We start from the raw sequence: 22,101 nt of genomic DNA, 5'->3' as shown, positions 1-22,101 counted from the left end.
CTATCACAGTTTGTGGAATACAGCAAAAGTTGTGCTTAAAGGAAAATTCATGGAATTTGATGCATCTATTAGAAAAGATGAGAGACCTAAAATAGATAATCTAAGCTTGTACATTACTAAACTAGAGGGAGAGGAGCAAATTAAATTGAAAGTAAGCAGAACAAAAGAAATGATAAAAATTAGTGGAAAAATCAATAAAATTATAAAAAGGAAAATAATAGAGAAAAATCAATGAAACTAAAAGCTGAAATCAATGAACTAAAAGACGAAATAAATAAAATTGATAAACTCCTAGTGAGATTATCCATGAAAAAAGAAAATACAAATTACTAATATCAAAAACCAAACATGTTATCCTTACTAATCTCATGAACATTAAAATATTAATAAGGAAATATTTTGAGCAAATCTATGCCCACATCTTTGATAACTCACTTGAAATGGGCCAATTCCCTGAAGACACAATTTACCCAAACCCATACGGGGAGAAATAGACAATCCGAATAGGTATATATCATTGAAAGAAATTGAATCAATAACTAATGACCATAAAAGCAAAAGCACTAGACTTAGGTGATCTCACTGGTGAATTCTACCATTTAAGAAAGAAATGATATCAATTTACTACAATGTCTTTTAGAAAATAGATATAGAACAAATATGGTTAACTGTTTTTATGAGGCCAGCATTACCATAATACTGAAACCAGACAAGTACACTACAAGAAAGGAAAACTATAGCCTAGTATCTCTTATGAGTATACATGCAAAAATTCTCAACAAAGTATCAAATTGAATCTAACAATGTACGAAAAGAATTATATACTATGACAAAGAAGGACTTATTCCAGATAAGCAAGGTTCATTCAATTTTTGAAAATCAATTAATATAATCCATTACAACAATAGAATAAAAGGAAAAAATAGTTTGATCCTATTAACAGATGCATAACAACATTTTTCACAAAAGCCAACAATTATTTATGATACTAACTCTTAGCAAACTAGGAACAGAAAGGAAATTCCTCAACTTGATAAAGAACACTTGTAATAAACCTTCAAGTAATATACTAAATCATGAGAAGCTAGATACCTTTCTCCTAAGTTTGGGAACAAGACGAGGATGTCTTCTCGCTCCATTCTTATCTCAATACTCTGCCAGCAAGCAGTCTTACATAATGCAATAAGAGCAGAAAAGGGAGTTAAAATCACACAGATTGTGAAGGAATAAATAAAACTGTTATTGCTTGTAGATGAAATGATTATATATGTAGAAACTCCCAAAGAATTGTCAAAAAAATACTCCTAGAACTAATAAACATTTATATCAAGGTTTCAGGATATAACATTAATATAGAAAAGTCATGTTTCCCTATATATCTACAACGAATAATTGGAATTTGAAATTTTAAAAACATATCATTTACATTAACAATCCCCAAAATGAAATACTTAGCTATAAATCTAACAAATTATATGAGGAAAACTACAAAATCCTGGCTTTTAAAAGGATGATCATCAGAAGATGGCAGAATAGGAACAGCTCCGGTCTACAGCTCCCAGCAAGAGAGATGCAGAAGACGGGTGATTTCTGCATTTCCATCTGAGGTACCGTGTTCATCTCACTAGGGAGTGCCAGACAGTGGGCGCAGGTCAGTGGGTGAGCACACCGTGCGCCAGTCGAAGCAGGGGCGAGGCATTGCCTCACTCGGGAAGCGCAAGGGGTCAGGGAGTTCCCTTTCCAGGGGTGACAGACGGCACCTGGAAAATCGGGCCACTCCCACCCGAATACTGTGCTTTTCCGACAGGCTTAGGAAACGGTGCCCCAGGAGAGTATAGCCCGCACCTGGCTCAGAGGGTCCTACGCCCACGGAGTCTCGCTGATTGCTAGCACAGCAGTCTGAGATCAAACCGCAAGTCGGCAGCGAGGCTGGGGGAGGGGCGCCTGCCATTGCCCAGGCTCGCTTAGGTAAACAAAGCAGCCTGGAAGCTTGAACTGGGTGGAGCCCACCACAGCTCAAGGAGGCCTGCCTGCCTCTGTAGGCTCCACCTCTGGGGGCAGGGCACAGACAAACAAAAAGACAGCAGTAACCTCTGCAGACTTAAATGTCCCTGTCTGACAGCTTTGAGGAGAGCAGTGGTTCTCCCAGCACGCAACTGGAGATCTGAGAACGGGCTGACTGCCTCCTCAAGTGGGTCCCTGACCCCTGACCCCCGAGCAGCCTAACTGAGAGGCACCCCCCAGCAGGGGCAGACTGACACCTCGTACGGCCTGCCAGGTACTCCAACAGACCTGCAGCTGAGGGTCCTGTCTGTTAGAAGGAAAACTAACAGAAAGGACATCCACACCAGAAACCCATCTGTACATCACCATCATCAAAGACCAAAAGTAGATAAAACCACAAAGATGGGGAAAAAACAGAGCAGAAAAACTGGAAACTCTAAAAACCAGAGTACCTCTCCTCCTCCAAAGGAACGCAGTTCCTCACCAGCAACGGAACAAAGCTGGACGGAGAATGACTTTGACGAGCTGAGAGAAGAAGGCTTCAGACGATCAAATTACTCCGAGCTACGGGAGGATATTCAAACCAAAGGCAAAGAAGTTGAAAACTTTGAAAAAAATTTAGAAGAATGTATAACTAGAATAACCAATACAGAGAAGTGCTTAAAGGAGCTGATGGAGCTGAAAACCAGGGCTCGAGAACTACGTGAAGAATGCAGAAGCCTCAGGAGCCAATGCGATCAAATGGAAGAAAGGGTATCAGCCCTGGAAGATGAAATGAATGAAATGAAGCGAGAAGGGAAGTTTAGAGAAAAAAGAATAAAAAGAAACGAGCAAAGCCTCCAAGAAATGTGGGACTATGTGAAAAGACCAAATCTACATCTGATTGGTGTACCTGAAAGTGACGGGGAGAATGGAAACAAGTTGGAAAACACTCTGCAGGATATTATCCAGGAGAACTTCCCCAATCTAGCAAGGCAGGCCAACATTCAGATTCAGGAAATACAGAGAACACCACAAACATACTCCTCGAGAAGAGCAACTCCAAGACACATAATTGTCAGATTCACCAAAGTTGAAATGAAGGAAAAAATGTTAAGGGCAGCCAGAGAGAAAGGTTGGGTTACCATCAAAGGGAAGCCCATCAGACTAACAGCGGATCTCTCGGCAGAAACTCTACAAGCCAGAAGAGAGTGGAGGCCAATATTCAACGTTCTTAAAGAAAAGAATTTTCAACCCAGAATTGCATATCCAGCCAAACTAAGCTTCATAAGTGAAGGAGAAATAAAATACTTTACAGACAAGCAAATGCTGAGAGATTTTGTCACCACCAGGCCTGCCCTAAAAGAGCTCCTGAAGGAAGCGCTAAACATGGAAAGGCACAACCGGTACCAGCCACTGCAAAATCATACTGAAATGTAAAGACCATCGATACTAGGAAGAGACTGCATCAACTAACGAGCAAAATAACCAGCTAACATCATAATGACAAGATCAGATTCACACATAACAATATTAACTTTAAATGTAAATGGACTAAATGCTCCAATTAAAAGACACAGACTGGCAAATTGGATAAAGAGTCAAGACCCATCAGTGTGCTGTATTCAGGAAACCCATCTCACGTGCAGAGACACACATAGGCTCAAAATAAAAGGATGGAGGAAGATCTACCAAGCAAATGGAAAACAAAAAAAGGCAGGGGTTGCAATCCTAGTCTCTGATAAAACAGACTTTAAACCAACAAAGATCAAAAGAGACAAAGAAGGCCATTACATAATGGCAAAGGGATTAATTCAACAAGAAGAGCTAACTATCCTAAATATATATGCACCCAATACAGGAGCACCCAGATTCATAAAGCAAGTCCTGAGTGACCTACAAAGAGACTTAGACTCCCACACATTAATAATGGGAGACTTTAACACCCCACTGTCAACATTAGACAGATCAACGAAACAGAAAGTCAACAAGGATACCCAGGAATTGAACTCAGCTTTGCACCAAGCGGACCTAATAGACATCTACAGAACTCTCCACCCCAAATCAACAGAATATACATTTTTTTCAGCACCACACCACACCTATTCCAAAACTGACCATATACTTGGAAGTAAAGCTCTCCTCAATAAATGTAAAAGAACAGAAATTATAACCAACTATCTCTCAGATCACAGTGCAATCAAGCTAGAACTCAGGATTAAGAATCTCACTCAAAACCGCTCAACTACATGGAAACTGAACAACCTGCTCCTGAATGACTACTGGGTACATAACGAAATGAAGGCAGAAATAAAGATGTTCTTTGAAACCAACGAGAACCAAGACACAACATACCAGAATCTCTGGGATGCATTCAAAGCAGTGTGTAGAGGGAAATCTATAGCACTAAATGCCCACAAAAGAAAGCAGGAAAGATCCAAAATTGACACCCTAACATCACAATTTAAAGAACTAGAAAAGCAAGAGCAAACACATTCAAAAGCTAGCAGAAGGCAAGAAATAACTAAAATCAGAGCAGAACTGAAGGAAATAGAGACACAAAAAACCCTTCAAAAAATAAATGAATCCAGGAGCTGGTTTTTTGAAAGGATCAACAAAATTAATGGACCGCTAGCAAGATTAATAAAGAAAAAAAGAGAGAAGAATCAAATAGATGCAATAAAAAATGATAAAGGGGATATCACCACCGATCCCACAGAAATACAAACTACCATCAGAGAATATTACAAACACCTCTACGCAAATAAACTAGAAAATCTAGAAGAAATGGATAAATTCCTCAACACATACACCCTCCCAAGACTAAACCAGGAAGAAGTTGAATCTCTGAATAGACCAATAACAGGAGCTGAAATTGTGGCAATAATCAATAGCTTACCAACCAAAAAAAAGTCCAGGACCAGATGGGTTCACAGCCGAATTCTACCAGAGGTACAAGGAGGAGCTGGTACCATTCCTTCTGAAACTAATCCAATCAATAGAAAAAGAGGGAATCCTCCCTAACTCATTTTATGAGGCCAGCATCATCCTGATACCAAAGCCTGGCAGAGACACAACAAAAAAAGAGAATTTTAGACCAATATCCTTGATGAACATTGATGCAAAAATCCTCAATAAAATACTGGCAAACAGAATCCAGCAGCACATCAAAAAGCTTATCCACCATGATCAAGTGGGCTTCATCCCTGGGATGCAAGGCTGGTTCAATATACGCAAATCAATAAATGTAATCCAGCATATAAACAGAACCAAAGTCAAAAACCACATGATTATCTCAATAGATGCAGAAAAGGCCTTTGACAAAATTCAACAACCCTTCATGCTAAAAACTCTCAATAAATTAGGTATTGATGGGTCGTATCTCAAAATAATAAGAGCTATTTATGACAAACCCACAGCCAATATCATACTGAATGGGCAAAAACTGGAAGCATTCCCTTTGAAAACTGGCACAAGACAGGGATGCCCTCTCTCACCACTTCTATTCAACATAGTGTTGGAAGTTCTGCCCAGGGCAATTAGGCAAGAGAAGGAAATCAAGGGTATTCAATTAGGAAAAGAGGAAGTCAAATTGTCCCTGTTTGAAGATGACATGATAGTGTATCTAGAAAACCCCATTGTCTCAGCCCAAAATCTCCTTAAGCTGATAAGCAACTTCAGCAAAGTCTCAGGATACAAAATCAATGGACAAAAATCACAAGCATTCTTATACATCAATAACAGACAAACACAGAGCCAAATCATGAGTGAACTCCCATTCACAATTGCTTCAAAGAGAATAAAATACCTAGGAATCCAACTTACAAGGGATGTGAAGGACCTCTTCAAGGAGAACTACAAACCACTGCTCAAGGAAATAAAAGAGGATACAAACAAATGGAAGAACATTCCATGCTCATGGGTAGGAAGAATCAATATCATGAAAATGGCCATCCTTCCCAAGGTAATTTACAGATTCAATGCCATCCCCATCAAGTTACCAATGACTTTCTTCACAGAATTGGAAAAAACTACTTTAAAGTTCATATGGAACCAAAAAAGAGCCCGCATCACCAAGTCAATCCTAAGCCAAAAGAACAAAGCTGGAGGCATCACACTACCTGACTTCAAACTATACTACAAGGCTACAGTAACCACAACAGCATGGTACTGGTACCAAAACAGAGATATAGATTAATGGAACAGAACAGAGCCGTCAGAAATAATGCCACATATCTACAACTATATGATCTTTGACAAACCTGAGAAAAACAAGAAATGGGGAAAGGATTCCCTATTTAATAAATGGTGCTGGGAAAACTGGCTAGCCATATGTAGAAAGCTGAAACTGGAACCCTTCCTTACACCTTATACAAAAATCAATTCAAGATGGATTAAAGACTTAAATGTTAGACCTAAAACCATAAAAACCCTAGAAGAAAACCTAGGCAATACCATTCAGGACATAGGCATGGGCAAGGACTTCATGTCTAAAACACCAAAAGCAATGGCAACAAAAGCCAAAATTGACAAATGGGATCTAATTAAACTCAAGAGCTTCTGCACAGCAAAGGAAACTACCATCAGAGTGAACAGGCAACCTACAAAATGGGAGAAAATTTTTGCAACCTACTCGTCTGACAAAGGGCTAATATCCAGAATCTACAATGAACTCAAACAAATTTACAAGAAAAAAACAAACAACCCCATTGAAAAGTGGGCAAAGGACATGAACAGACACTTCTCAAAAGAAGACATTTATGCAGCCAAAAAACACATGAAAAAATGCTCATCATCACGGGCCATCAGAGAAATGCAAATCAAAACCACAATGAGATACCATCTCACACCAGTTAGAATGGAAATCATTAAAAAGTCAGGAAACAACAGGTGCTGGAGAGGATGTGGAGAAATAGGAACACTTTTACACTGTTGGTGGGACTGTAAACTAGTTCAACCCTTGTGGAAGTCAGTGTGGCGATTCCTCAGGGATCTAGAGCTAGAAATTCCATTTGACCCAGCCATCCCATTACTGGGTATATACCCAAAGGACTATAAATCATGCTGCTATAAAGACACATGCACACGTATGTTTATTGCGGCATTATTCACAATAGCAAAGACTTGGAACCAAGCCAAATGTCCAACAATGAGAGACTGGATTAAGAAAATGTGGCACATATACACCATGGAATACTATGCAGCCATAAAAAATGATGAGTTCATGTCCTTTGTAGGGACATGGATGAAATTGGAAATCATCATTCTCAGTAAACTATTGCAAGAACAAAAAACCAAACACCGCATATTCTCACTCATAGGTGGGAATTGAACAATGAGAACACATGGACACAGGAAGGGGAACATCACACTTCAGGGACTGTTGTGGGGTGGGGGAAGTGGGGAGGGATAGCATTGGGAGATATACCTAATGCTAGATGACGAGTTGGTGGGTGCAGCGCACCAGCATGGCACATGTATACATATGTAACTTACCTGCACGTTGCGCACATGTACCATAGAGCCTAAAGTATAATAATAATAATAATAATAATAATAATAATAATAAAGAAAAAAAATCGAAAAAAAATAAAAGGATGATCATCATATCTTAGCTCATTAATCTTAAGAAATATGAGTTCAACATAAGGGTAACTAGATAACTCCAGTCTTTTTCTTTAGATACAATATAGTTTATTTAGAAATAAGACACATCATATCTCCTGCTCACTACATATAGACACCATCCAACACACACACACCCACCGCCCCCCTGCCCACACACACACAGATTGAACACATATCCAATTCCAAATGCATGATAATTTTCTTATTAGGCATTTGCAAATGCATTTCTCTATGTGTAAATACCCTTAAAACAGAAATAACTATCATTTATTAAAAAAAAAAAAAGAAAACTACAAAATCCTAATGAAATAAATAGAAAAAGCTCTAAATAAATAGATATTCCATGTTTTGGGGTAGAAAAACTTAACATAAACAAGATATTGGTTCTTCCCAACTTGAATGTTAGGTTTAACACAACCCCAATCAAAATCCCAGTGTTACTTTGTGGATATTAACAAACTGATTTTCAAGTTTATGTGGAAAGACAAAAGATCCATGATAGGCAACACAGTATGAAAGAAGAACAAAGTATGAAGACTGACATTACCTGACTTTAAGATTTACTATAAAAGCACAGTAATTCCCAGAGGTAGCCCCACACCAATACAGTCAACTGATATATGACAAAAGAACAAAGGCAACCATGTGGGCAAATAATCATCTTTGCAACAAATGGTGCCAGAACAAATGGATATCCACATGCCAGACAATGAAGCTGGGCACTTAACTTATACCTGTGACAAAAATTAACTCCAAGTGGATCTATGACCTGATTGTAAAATACAAATTATAAAAGTTCTAGAAAATAACATAGGATAAAATCTAGGTGACCTTGGATGTGACAATGTCTTTTTAGATACAGTATCAAAAGCATGATCCATAAAAGAAAATGTTGGTAAGTCTGACTTCATTAAAGTACATTTCTGTTCTGCAAAAGACACGGTTAAGAGATGAAAAAGTCAATCCATAGACTGGGAAAAAATTTTGCAGACCCATGTCTCATAAAACCCTTGTGTACAAAATATATAAAGAATCTTTAAAATCAAACAATAAGAAAACACACAATTAAAACATGGGTGAAAGATATGAACAGATGTCTCACCAAAGAAGAGAGATGCAAATAAGTTCATAAGATGCTCAACATCATATGTCTTTGGAAAATTGCAAATAAAAGCAACAATGCAATGCATCTATATACCTAATAGAATGAGTAAAATACAAAACACTGACAATACCAAATGTTGACAACAGTGTGGAGCAATAGGAACTCTCATTTGCTGCTGATGGGAATTCAAAATGGTACAACCACTTTTGCAGACAGTTTGGCAGAATCTTATAAAACTAAATATAGTCTTCCCACCTGATTCAGCAATACATATTAATAAAAAAACAGTTTGATTATGTATGTAGGCACAGGAGTTTCACACAAAAAATAAGACTCAAGGAGCTGCCCAGATGATTGAGGCTTATGTACCATATGAGGCTAAACAAAGCAAAAGGGACTTGGGGATTCTGGGCAGGGAAGGCCAGCTATGGGAAGGTGAGAGGAGGAAATGTATGGTGGACTAGGGTTGTCTCATTATGCAGATAAGAGTCTCTCCAGTTCAGAGTTTTCTGGGAAAGTAGCTCTCTTTCTGGTAGGGAGACATCTTTACAAACGAAAATTTCCTTTGTAAATGTGAATTTCCTTTTCAAAAAAAGATATTTATGCTGAATTTTTAGGCAGTTAAGGAGAGGTAAAGAGCTTTTCCTGTGTCCTCTGGTTCTCAGTTGCCTTTAGCTCAAAATAATCCATATGCCAAAGAGGCCTATTTTGGGGTGACTTCTTGTATTCTTCATTTCTCATGAATTGAACCTATTATTGTGAAATGAACTAATTGTTTTCAATAAACTGCAGTGGACTTGTTATTGATGAGCCACATTTTAAAAACGGGTTGATGCGAGTTTGGGAAACTGTTGTTCTCAGCCTGTGCTGCTTCTCTCTGCAGAGATGCCGTGGACCTGACTTCTGCTGGCGTGGCAGGTGTGCTCATTGGCTACTGTCCCCAGCAGGATGCCCTGGACGAGCTTCTGACTGGTTGGGAACATCTCTATTATTACTGTAACTTACGCGGGATTCCAAGGCAGTGCATCCCTGAGGTAAATCTCCCTGGGGTCTTCTAGATAAAGGGATCCATTGAGGAATGCTTGGTGACCACCTCTGGCTCCAAGGCAGCTCTCTCAACCTATGAGGAGAAGGAACTGTAGTGTCAGATAAACTTACCTGCAAGAGATTTTCTAATATGATTATACTGAAGAAAACATTAAATATATTTGCCTTATTTACATTATATATTTAAAATGTATCTGTGTGAGGCAATCATGTGGTTGGAGTTAAAGCATAAATACATCATTTATAACTTTGTATCCCCCTTGCTCTTTTCTTCCTCTCTAAATGCCTTTTACACTTATTGAACTACTAACTTGTATTCAGGAAGAAATATCACAAACTCTGTATTTTCAGGGCTTGTGAAAGAGTGGGCGCAAATTATGTGTGGAATCTGGGGGATTGTTGGAAGGAATGACTTCCTGATGAGTGGGCGGACAGATTCCTCCTGCCAGGGGATTCCTTTTTGAGTGGCCTTAGGGGAATGAAGGAGTGGCAGAAACTGCAGACCCCCATACCTCCATCACTGCCTGTGACAGGAGAGAGGCAGGTGGAACAGTGAGAGAGCAAAAGACAGCTGCCACTTCTTCTGGGCGAGTAGAGGTCAGCGAAGCGGAGCAGACAGCCTTGATTGACAGCTCAGGATGTTGTACCATGAGCTACCAAAATTGCAGTTATTTAAGCACATTTTTACCTTTTCTGCACCTCATTATAGAAAGTCTGGGGTGCGTGCTCCTCAGATTTCTGGATTCTGAACTAGAAGCAGAAATAAGTGGCTTATATGATGCGTTTGCAATTAGATTCTGCGGGAGAGGGAACATTCTAGGACTCACAGGAGACAAAACTAACAGCCTTCGCCTTCACTAGTCCATGAACATTCATTCTCTGTTCTGTTTTTATAATGCTTCAGCATTTGTTTCTTATTTATGCTTTCTAACTTTAAGTGAAACTAAACAGAATATGTGCACCTCATTGTAAGGACTCTGGCACCTTTTCCCATCTCCCGTCTTAATAAAGCAAAGATAACTGACCACCCCACAGAGACCTGCTGGTTGTAGTTAAACAGTTATTGGCATCCATGACTAATTGTTGGCTCAATTTTTAATCGGTGTTTATCTCTGTCAGCTCCTCTTTGTTAGTTTTTGATGAAAGAGGCGGGTGCTTGGCAAAGGCTTTAAGCTGGCACTTTTGTTTTTCGAGGGAAACATGCTTATGAAAAAGCTCTCGTTAATGTAGGTTGGTGCTTTCTGTCATTCAGGGCAATTGTGTCTTGATATTCAGCTGTCTTACAACTTTGTTTTTCTGAATTGTTCTACCAAGAAAAGTTATTTAAATGGTAACCAATTAGGAACTGCCTTCATTTCCTTTATAAAACTGTAACTGATTTTGCAGACAGTATTGCTACTTGCTCTTGTTTCTAAGATGTCAGCACACTTTTGCATCTGCTTCCAAAGGAGTTAGCTCCTTTTCTGGAAAAAAATTTTCTCTTCTATATATTTTGGGAATATTTAAGTTATAGAACAGGCATATCCATTTTGAGGTGCTTATCACAAGGTGTCCAGAAAGAATTATTATAAAATAATGGAAAATAATAGTTTTATCTTTTAGTATTTATTCCACGTCAGGTACTGTTCTAAGTATTTTACAGCAACCATATGAAGTAGATGCTTATTCCCATTTTACAAACTGAGAAATTAGACACAGTTTAATTGAGACACAGAGACACAGGAAAACTGAGACACCAGAGAAATTAGGCCACTTGCCCATGTTCACATGGCTAGTATTTGGCAAGGCTTTTCTTTGAACCATATAAACCAGCTCCAGGGTACAAGTTCTTGACTAAGACATTACTCTGACACTTAGTTTATTCAGGTTGTTAGTTGTATAAGATGGAATTCCTGGTGGTATTAACAGTTCAGTCTTATTTTTATACCCCTGGGATGGCCAAAAAAGTGGAAACTGTGTGGGGTTAGTGCATGACTTCTCTAACATGGAGCTCCTCCTGCTGCCTGGCTTTCCATTGGGCTGGAGTTGGGCTCAACATGTGTGCCTCACCTCCGGGCTTTCAGAACTCATAGATATGGGGGTAATCTTTAGACACATCTGCTGCTCACCTTAGTTGTTGTCATCAGGCTGCCACCTATTTTCATTGTAACATGGACAGCCACCATTGTAAGCTCTATGATCCTAGTGGAAGACCCTCTGTGCTTGCTGGGAGGCTCCTTTGTTCAGCCTTACAGTCGCCTCTCTTCCCTCCCAGGGACCCTCAGAGCCCATGCTGTGGCTGAGCCAGTCCATCTGTGCTCCACTTGCTGGTCATTTCTAAGTATGGTCAAATTCCTCACTTTCCCAACCTTTCAAAAATTTGATAAGGTAAGAATAAGACGCCACTTCATAAAGCTTGAATTTAGGTTTGGCAAGTTAACAATGATTTTCAGATTTCCCATGATTTACACTGCACAGTTTTGTGCAGTGTACATATTTGAGCCTGAATTTAATTAACCTTGTAAAACATGTTATATTAAGTTATATCACTTGGTTATTACCAAATGATGCAAGAGATGAGGGCTACATAGTCTGGGGTGCTAGAGAAAATGTTTCAGAGTTCATCATGCTTGGTTGTTTCAATGTTAGTGTCATACCATAACAAACAAACAGTATTTCTAAATGGGAAGAGATCTGGCAAATTCTGTGTTTTAGTTTTCCCTGGTATAGAAGAGGTATGGCCCCTCATCATCTTAGTTTTGTTAATACCTGCACATTCCTACGAGGGAATATCCCTACTGTGTCTTGCTTCCCCTTATCTTCTCTAAAGACATGACTTTTATCTTTAAGTTTTCTTCCATTCACACAGTCAGTTTAGCTAGAAGGAGCTAGAAGTTATAAGATAGTAGGAATGGGGACAGGAGGTCATCTTCAGAGGAAGAGCCAGGATAAACATTTCCATCTGAAATCCTTGGTTCCCTTTCCCTACTTTACTACTCATTTTGGTCTTTAATCTCACAGAAAATGTTGACCTGGCCATGTGTGGTAGTGGAAACACTTTGGCTTAGGAGTCCAACAGATGTATGTGTGAATCTCAGGGCAATTTATTTTGGCTCCAGTGATGTTTATGGAAGTCCTACCGTGTGCCAAACATGAATAAACACTGGGGATTTGCATCCCAGTGCATATCCCATTGGGATTCATCCCAAAACCAATGCATCCCCAAACGAAAGCATCCCAATACAAATGCATCCCAGTAACTTGCCTGAAGTGTGGTACAATTTCTAGAGCTTCGTAAGAGAAAAATACCAAACTGCAGAGAGAGATTCTGTGAACTTTTGACATTTTGGGATTTTAGGCAGTATTTTGACAACTGAGATTGCTAAGGCATTGCTTTTGCCATTACTTTGACAGTATTGCTGAGTGCAGAAAAGACTACAGCAAAATACTTCTTATTATGCTATTTTCAGTTATTTTCTGACAACATGACATCCAGAAAACATTGGATCAAACTAATACATTTGTTCCTGTATACTCTGGAATCTTTCCTATGGTTAACCAATCCAGAATTTGCAGGCTGCAATATTTAACCTTTTGTGAAATTGAGAAAACATGACATATGTCTCCTTAACTTCATAAAAATATGCAATAATAATTTGGCAAGTTTATTCAAAATGTAACTTGCATTCTCAGGTGCATTTCTCCAGAACCAGGTATATATATTATTATTTTTATTTCATTTGTCAGTTTATCAGTTTTCATTTATGTATTGCTAATCTTTGAATAACATGGATGAGAGTAACTAAACATTTCTTTCTAATACATGCACACATACACACATTTTCATTCTTTTTCTTGTAATATTTATAGATCTAAAAATAACAAAAAAAATCATTTTCACAATTTGTCATTTTTGCCAGCCTCACCACTGTTAGTACAGCAGGTCGCCAAATAACATTGTTTAGTTCAACATTGTTTCATTACAATGATGAGAAAAATAAAATTGATTTTCTGCCAAGACCACTGTTGGAGAGGAGTTTGCACGCTCTCCCCATGGCTGCATACATTTTCTCCAGGTACACTTGTTTTCTGTCATGTCCCAAAGCTGTGTACATTAGTTTCTTTGGTGTGTCTATATTGAGCCCATGTGGGTGAGTATATGTGGGCGTGTGAGTGTACCCTGCAATGGAATGGCATGCTGTCCAGGGCTGGTTCCTGCCTTGTGCCCTGAGCTTCCAGGATAGGCTCTGACCACCCTCAACCCTGAACTGGAATAACTGGGTAAATCATGTTTTTGTTAATCTTTCACAAATGTATCTGTAGCTCACATTTATTTTAGAGTTTGCTATTAGAAGTGTTTTTTTATTTAGAAGTTGGGAGATGTTTTTGTGACCAGACATATGACATAGGAACTTTTATTTCTACCAATCAGCTTATGGTAAAATTGGTTTCATTAAATGTTGATTCGGTTAAAGTGGTCTCCAAGAACATATAGATGACGTTAAGTAAGGACTTTTTCCCGACAGATAAAGCTTTCTAACAGGGTCTATCATGCTCTTAGTTTTCTTCTCTTTTATGGGGACACGTGCCTCCTTTTCCAGGAAGCCTCCCTGGTTTCCTTCCTTCATCTCTCATATGAGTGTTTATCTAGCACTGATTTACACTTCTTGGCCATTCTTCTCTGAGAAAAATTTAGACGAAGCTACATTACTACTTCTGCTATCTCTTTAATTCCTGAAATGCCAGGCATTTATATTTCTTCATTTATATGACCCTTCCTTTAATATTTGTGTTTGTTTGCTTGTGATGAATAAAACGTTTTGTTTTGATATTTTAAAATTCACTTAAGTGAATTTTTTTTCAACTTGTGATAACTGAAATAATTGTTCTGAATGGAGCCAGGAAAAAGGATGATTCACATAAAACATTCTGGGGAAAACAACTTTACTTTCAATAAGACCAACTACTGGCCTTGAGAAGATTTTCTTAGGCAGATAGCAGGAGATTAAATATTTCATCTTTATGTATCTTTTGGGCCTTGAAATCTGCATTTCCTAGAATTATACTATTTTACCATAAGACCAGTCCTTGAGCCTCTTCATTCATTTGCAACATATTTTGAAGTTGCACAAGTAAAGCCATATAATAATTTCTGTTGAAAGATTTTACTGAGGGGCATAATGATTATCCTAATATTTGTAGAAGTTCTTAATGCTTCATTATCATTATTGTTATTATCCTCACTTTTATGTACTTGTCAAAAAGAGTATACACATTAGTTTATATTTATTCAGTTATTTGGGATGCACAATTATTAACCCATCTTTTTAGTTCTATAGAATTTTTCCCTCTTCTCCTAAATTTGAATTAAAATATGATCTTGGTCAATTTGGCTATATGATGATATCTAAAAAATGAATCTATATTAATACTTCTATGGTCATAAGAGTTAAATAAAATTGTTTGGAAAAGTTTTAAATTATGCTAAGTTGGAAACAAAAAAATTGCTTACCTTGGACCCCAAGAAGAATTAATCCAGCATAGGAGATAGAACTGGAAACAGAAAATATAGTGTGGTACAAATTACAGTGGGAAATGCTAAATAAAAGTGTTCTATAGACACATATAATACACAGAAGAGGTGACACATATATCACACAGAAGAAGTGACAATTATTTTTTCTGATGAGAGATATGGGCTGGGCCTTCTAGGATGTGGGACAAGCTGGCAGGGTAGAAGGCAGGGAAGAATAAAGAAGCTGTGAACCGCAGGCTCTTGGGTACAGTCTGAACTCTCCTGTGGCTGGAGGGGTGAGGTTTGACAAATGCTGCCACCATCCTTGGGACTTGGCAAAGTGGTTTTCAGCAGTTGCAAATAAGAAATATTTCCCATTCTCCTCCCCACCTCTAGTTACTTTATAAACCAAACTCTGAGTTTGCAAACATTAACAGTGGCTTCTCAATGTCAAAGGGATATTTCTTTCCTTGTGTTAATATTGAAAATTCCCTCCAGCCATAAAAATGAACAAAATCACATCCTTTGCAGCAGCATGGATGCAGCTGGAGGCATCATCCTAAGCAAATTAACACAGGAACACAAAACCAAATACTGTGTGTTCTCATTTATAGCGGGGAGCTTAACGTTGGCTACACATGGACACAAACATGGCAGCAGTAGACACGTGGGAATCCAAAAGTGTGGAGGGAGGGCGTGAGACAAGGGGTGAAGAGCTACCTGTTGGGTTCCATGCTCACTACTTGGGTGGGATCATTAGAAGCCCAAACCTCAGTGTCACACAATATACCCATGTAGCAAACCTGCACATAGACTCCCTGAATCTAAAATAATGAAGAAAATTTTCTGCTTCGGTTGTCTTCTCCCTTTAAGTTTTGACACTGCTATTAGTTTCATTCCCATTTATTTCCTTCTCGGTTTTCTTTTTGGCATACCCCTCTCTGCTCACCTCAACATGGGTATTTATCTGGACCCCCAACCTTGAGTGTGTTTCTTGCCCACCCTGCTCCCTGAACTCTAGATGTGATTATTCTGACCATCACTTAGATGTCTCCAGCTGCAGAAAACTCCTGCCTGTTCACTCTCAATTACTGCCTGTATGGTACAGGGGGATGTTTCAGGAGATGTACTTGATTGTATGTGTGAAGGTAGGCAGGGTTAGTGGGAGGTAGAAGCAGGAATGAGGACTGAGACCAGCTGTCTGGTGGGCACTTTGGTGAATGCTGGTGTGCACATGGACATGCCTCTCTTCCAGGTTGCTGGAGACCTCATCAGGCGCTTACACCTCGAAGCCCATGCGGACAAACCTGTGGCCACCTACAGTGGGGGAACCAAGCGGAAACTCTCTACAGCCCTGGCCCTGGTGGGGAAACCTGACATTCTTTTACTGGTGAGTAGAAGAATGTCAATATCTTGGAATAAGATACATATTGCATATTGATTTATAAACTGATTTTAAGGGTTTTTCTGGGAAGTAACTTCAGAACTTGCAAAGCTGGTTCTACAAACTAGTAAACTGTTTTGCCATAAGCCAGCATTTCCCAAATGTCATTTGAATTTTACAGAAATAAAACATTTATCTTTTGCTAGATTCACTTATATTTGTCAAGCTGAAGATTTTATAAAATTTTAACGTTAAAACAGTGTTTTAAAAGAATATTAGAATTCATCTGTAATCTGAAAACCAATTATGTTATCCTCTAGAATATTGCTTTTATGTCTTTTTCTGTGTGTAGATGTATGTTTATCACAGCAGTAGTGACACCTGTCATGGTGAATCTTAAAGATGGGTGTTGAGAGTGAAGGATGGATATGGTGTTGAGAGTAGGGAAGAAAACTCCAGCAAGAGGCTAGAGTATATGCAATGGTCTTGAGACAAGGTGGTCTATAATCAATCTGGGAACTGCAATTAATTTGATTTGAATGAATCAAAGCATTAATTGGAGGCAACAATTGTCAAGAAATGGAGTTAATTGTCTTGTATTTCATAAAACAGCTATAACTGTTAATACAAGTAATGCCACTGAAAGAATAAATAAAGGCTATTGTTACATGCTGTAAATTGGATTCTAATCACTAGAGTGCATCTTTGGACTTCACACCAATAGAGAGTCTGAGGGCTGTCAAAAAGTGTGGAAAACAAAACAGATTCCTTTTTTTCTATCTTTCTTCATCAAATGAATACACCCTTTTAGTGGGGTGGTAAATGGGGATTGAGAAGGTCTGTGTTGGAAAATGGTCTCATCGTTTGCTGGTTGTCTCCTGGGAACTCACCTGGATATTCTTTTTAGGTGCCATAAATTTGCTTTTGCAATGTCCAAATTCCTAGACTATTGTATAGTTTCATATTCCGGAATCTGATAATAAAAGCTACCATTTGCACAATCCTGAAGTTTACAGATTACATTTTATTTTCAACATGAGGCAGGATTATGTTGAGTAGTTAACAAGATGTGGGCATTCATTACTTTCTGTGGAATTTCCCTTTGCCCAGCCTCTTACAATGCATCTCCTCAGTTGGATGAAGGGGCCTCTGCTCTATAGCCATGACCTGGCTCACTGCAGACCCTGACATGCTTTTCTTTGATACATCCTTGCTCTCAGCTTGCTGTGGATGCCCAAACCTGTGACACAGCGGCCAAGGTGGGGACTCTGGAGTCTCACTGACAAACATTGAATTTTGCTTCGGCAGCCGCCCAGCACTTGGCCTTGTATGTTCTATCCCTGCTGCCTTCTCATCTGAAAATTGTCCTGATAATAGTGTCTGTCTCATGGAGTCATTGAAAGCAGTAAATAAAATAAACTACATTAAGCATATAGCCCAGTGTCCAGCAGATGGTAAACCACAGTAAATATTCGTGACTATGATGATGGTTACTGTTCAGAGCAATAGGTTAAAAAGATTTGTTGCCGGGCCTTTGGAGTTCTCAACAGAGAGACTAGAAGTGAGTCTCAGAGCTGACATCAAGGAGGGAATCAGGAAAACGTAAATTACACATACAACTCTCATACTGAGCATTGCATGATCACACCTTTTATTTACTTATTTTTATAACTAGTACACATATATTGCTTGATTTGCAGAAAAGACTAGATATTTATTTTCCTGTTCAGTGCTTCTCCCCCTACCCTTACTGCTTCCCATCTGTTTCTTTCTTTGGGGAAGTTTATGAACCTAAGCTCTTAAGAAATATGTGTTTAGTACTCCCTGGCTAATAAAAGCACAGAAATAAATCTTACAGTTTGGCAAGATTTCTCTAGAAGTGGTTCATATAAGGAATGCTTTGGTGTCTATTGAAGGAGAAAGCTTCAAGTTCTAAGAAATATCAATTTATTTGATGTTGCTAAATAAATGAAGCCTTTTTCTGCTATCATATGTCTTCCTGGGGGATATCATTCCGAAATTTTATGGAGGTTGAAAATTCATTTTAAAAACATCAGGGTTGACTTACCTAGCCAGATCATGGAGGAGAACCAACCTGACATGAAAATATAGCCCAATTCCCCACCTCTCAGTTTTATGGAAGTGTAATTAACTGATAAAAATGGTATATATTTAATGAATTCAACATGTGTTTTGATATACATAAATATTCTGATGTGTTGACTACAATCAAACTAATTAACATATTGATTACGTCACATAATTGCCATTTTTTTTTTCCCTGTATGTGATGAGAACACTTAATATCTACCCTCTTAGCAAATTTCAAATATGTAATACAGCATCTTTACCTACAGTCCCTCTCTTAGTTCACTGTGCTGCTATAACAGACTGGATAATTTATAAAGAACAGAGAACAGAAATTCAAGTTTTGGAGTCAGGGAAGTCCAAGATCAAGGCACTGCCAGGTCCAGGTGTCTGCTGAGGGTGCCAACCCTGCTTCCTGAACCCTGTGCCCTCCAGAGGGGAGGAATAGGTGTCATCACAAGGCAAAAGTCAGAAGGGCAAAAAGAGGTAAATGTCCTTCATCAGGTCCTTTTATAAGGTCACTTAATCTTATAAACTCATTCACCTCCCAAAGGTCACACCTCTCAATACTGTTTCATTAGGGATTGAGTTTTAACATGAATTCTGTAGGGGACAAAACATCCAAACTATAGCAGCCCTATATGCTGTATATTAGGTCTCCAGAACTTGTTTGTCCTGTATAACTGAAATTTTCTGCCCTTTGACAAGTATCTCCCAATTTCCACAGCCTGGCACCTTTCTACTCTCTCTTCCTATGTGTTCAACTTTTTAATATTTCATTAAGAAGTAGTGTTTTTCCATGCATGGCTTATTTCACTTTATGCTTGGCATAAAGTCCTCCAGATTCACTTATGTTGTTGAAAATGGAAGGATTTCCTTATTTTTCAGGCAGAATAATATTTCATTACACACACACACACACACAGTGAGAGAGAAGAGAGAGAGAGAGACAAGGAAACAGGGAGAGAGAGAGAGACAAGGAAACCGGGAGAGAGAGAGAGACAAGGAAACCGGGAGAGAGAGAGAGAAAGAGAGAGAGAGAGAGACATACACATTTTCTTTTCCCATTTATACACTTAGGGATGCTTCAGTTGTTTCTATATCTTGGCTTTTGTAAATAATGTTGTCATGAATATAGCACTGCAGATATCCCTTCCAGATATTGATTTTATTTCCTTTGGATACACACACAGAAGTGGGATTACTGGATCAGTGGCAGTAGTATTTTTAACTTGTAGAGGAACCTCCACACTGTTTTCGATAATATGTGTACATTTACATTCCCACCAATTGTGTATAAGGGTTCACTTTTCTCTGAATCCTTGCCGTTGCTGGTTATCTTCTGTCCTTTTAACAATAGCCATTCTAACAAGTATAAGATGATATCTCATTGTGGTTTTCATTTGCATTTCCCTGATTATTAACAATGTTGAGCATCGTTTCTTATACCTATTGGCCATTTGCATGTCTTCTTTTGAGAAAAGTCTGTTCAAGTTTTTCGTCTATTTTTAATTATTATTATTTTGCTATTTAGTTTTACAAATTCCATATATAGGATGTAACCCCTTATTGGATATATGGTTGCAAATATTTTATCCCCCTCTTTAGTTTGCCTGCTTTGTTGATATTTTCCTTTCTTGTGCAGCAACTCTTTCCGTTTGAAATAGTCCCACTTTATGTTTGCTTCTGTTTTATGTGCTTTTGATGTCATATCCAAAAAAGAAACAAGCAAAACATTGCCAAGACCAATGTCAAGGAGCTTTTCTTTCTTTTTTTTTTTCTACAAGTTTCATGGTTGCTGATCTTATGTTTAAATCTTTAATACATGTTCAGTTGATTTTTGTGTATGGTGTAAGATAAGGACCGAGTTTTAATTTTTTGTATGTAGATATTCAGTTTTCCCAAAGCCATATATTGAAGAGACTGTCCTTTTCCCAGTTTTAATTTTGGCGTATTTGTCAAAGATTAATTGACTATGTGTGTGTGGGTTTATTTCTGTACTGTCTGTTCTTTTCTATGAATCTATATGTCTGTTTTTATACAAGTACCATACTTTTTAAATTATAATAGCATAGTAGTATATTTTGAAAATAGGAAATGTGAGGCCTCCAGCACTGTTCTTCTTGCTTTCTTTAGCTATTTGTGGTATTTTGGGTTTTTTAAAATATAAATTTTAGTATTTTGGTTTTCTATTTCAGTGAAAAAATGACAATGGAATTGTAGGAACAGCACTGAGTCTGTAGATCGCTTTGGGTAATATGGACATTTTAAAATATTAATTCTTTCAATCCATGTACATGGATAGCTCTCCATTTATTTGTCTTCAATTTCTTTAATCAAAATGTTATAGTTTTCAGTATACAGATCTTTCACTTCCTTTGTTAAAATTATTCCTAAGTATTTTATTCATTTTGATCTTATTGTGAATGAAATTGTCTAAAATTTCCTTTTCTGATAACCCATTGTTATTTTATGGAAGCACTATTGATATTTGTATGTTGATTTTGTATCATATGACTTTATTGAATTTGTTTATTAATTGTAATGGATTTTTTGGTGGAGTCTATAGTGTTTTCTGTATATTAGATCGTGCTTTTGAAAAGATGATTTTACTTCTTCTTTTTTGATTTGGATGCTTTTTCTTTGTCTTGACTAATTGCTCCGGTTAGGACTTCTAGTATTATGTTGAATAGAAGTGGCTAGAGTGGGCATCCTTGTCTTGTTCTTCTTAGATTTGAAGTTTTTAGCTTTTCACTGTTGAATATGATGCTAGTTGTGGGCTTATGATATATGGCCTTTTATTCTTTTCTTATTTCTGCTGACTTTGGGATTAGTTCATTTCTTTATCCAGTTTCTTCAATTGCAAAGGTAGGATATTTATTTGAAATCTTTCTTTTCTCTTAATGTTGATGACTTCTTCCTCAAATCTGCTTTTACTTCATCCCATAAGTTTTGTTTTGTTTCCATTTTCATTTGTCTCAAGACAAATGTATTTTTTAAAATTTTCTTTTTAATTTCATGTTTGACCCATTGGTTGTTCAGGAACATATTGTTAATTTACACATCTTTGTGAATTTTACAGTTTTCCTCCTTATTAACTTCTAGTATCATACCATGGTGGTCTGAAATGATACTGGATATGATTTCAATTTTTTAAAATTGTTCAGACTTGTTTTGTGGCCTAATATATGGTCTCTCCTGGAGAGTATTTTATGTGTGCTGGAGAAGAATGTGTATTCTGCTATTGTTGGATGGAATGTTCCATGTATGGCTGTTAGGTTCATTTGGTCTAAAGTGTAGTTCAAGTACATTTTTTCCTTATTGATTTTCTGACTGGTTATTCAATGTATCATTGAAAGTGGAGCCTTGAAC

General features: G+C 37.9%; 1 protein-coding gene across 1 annotated transcript in view; it reads left to right on the top strand.

Moving 5' to 3' along the window:
* ABCA13 (ATP binding cassette subfamily A member 13) overlaps positions 1-22,101 on the top strand; it is a 492,269-nt gene that overhangs the window by 411,409 nt on the left and 58,759 nt on the right. Inside the window, exons 56-57 of the mRNA XM_054496702.2 lie at positions 9,600-9,750; positions 16,513-16,647. Coding sequence (XP_054352677.1) covers positions 9,600-9,750; positions 16,513-16,647 — 286 coding nt within the window. The remainder of the gene's footprint in view (positions 1-9,599; positions 9,751-16,512; positions 16,648-22,101) is intronic.

This window comes from Pongo pygmaeus, chromosome 6, assembly GCF_028885625.2.
Source record: "Pongo pygmaeus isolate AG05252 chromosome 6, NHGRI_mPonPyg2-v2.0_pri, whole genome shotgun sequence".
NCBI classification, from domain to species: Eukaryota; Metazoa; Chordata; class Mammalia; order Primates; family Hominidae; genus Pongo; species Pongo pygmaeus.
The sequence above is the reverse complement of the archived record's forward strand: the minus strand, read 5'-3'. Positions and strand labels throughout refer to the sequence as shown.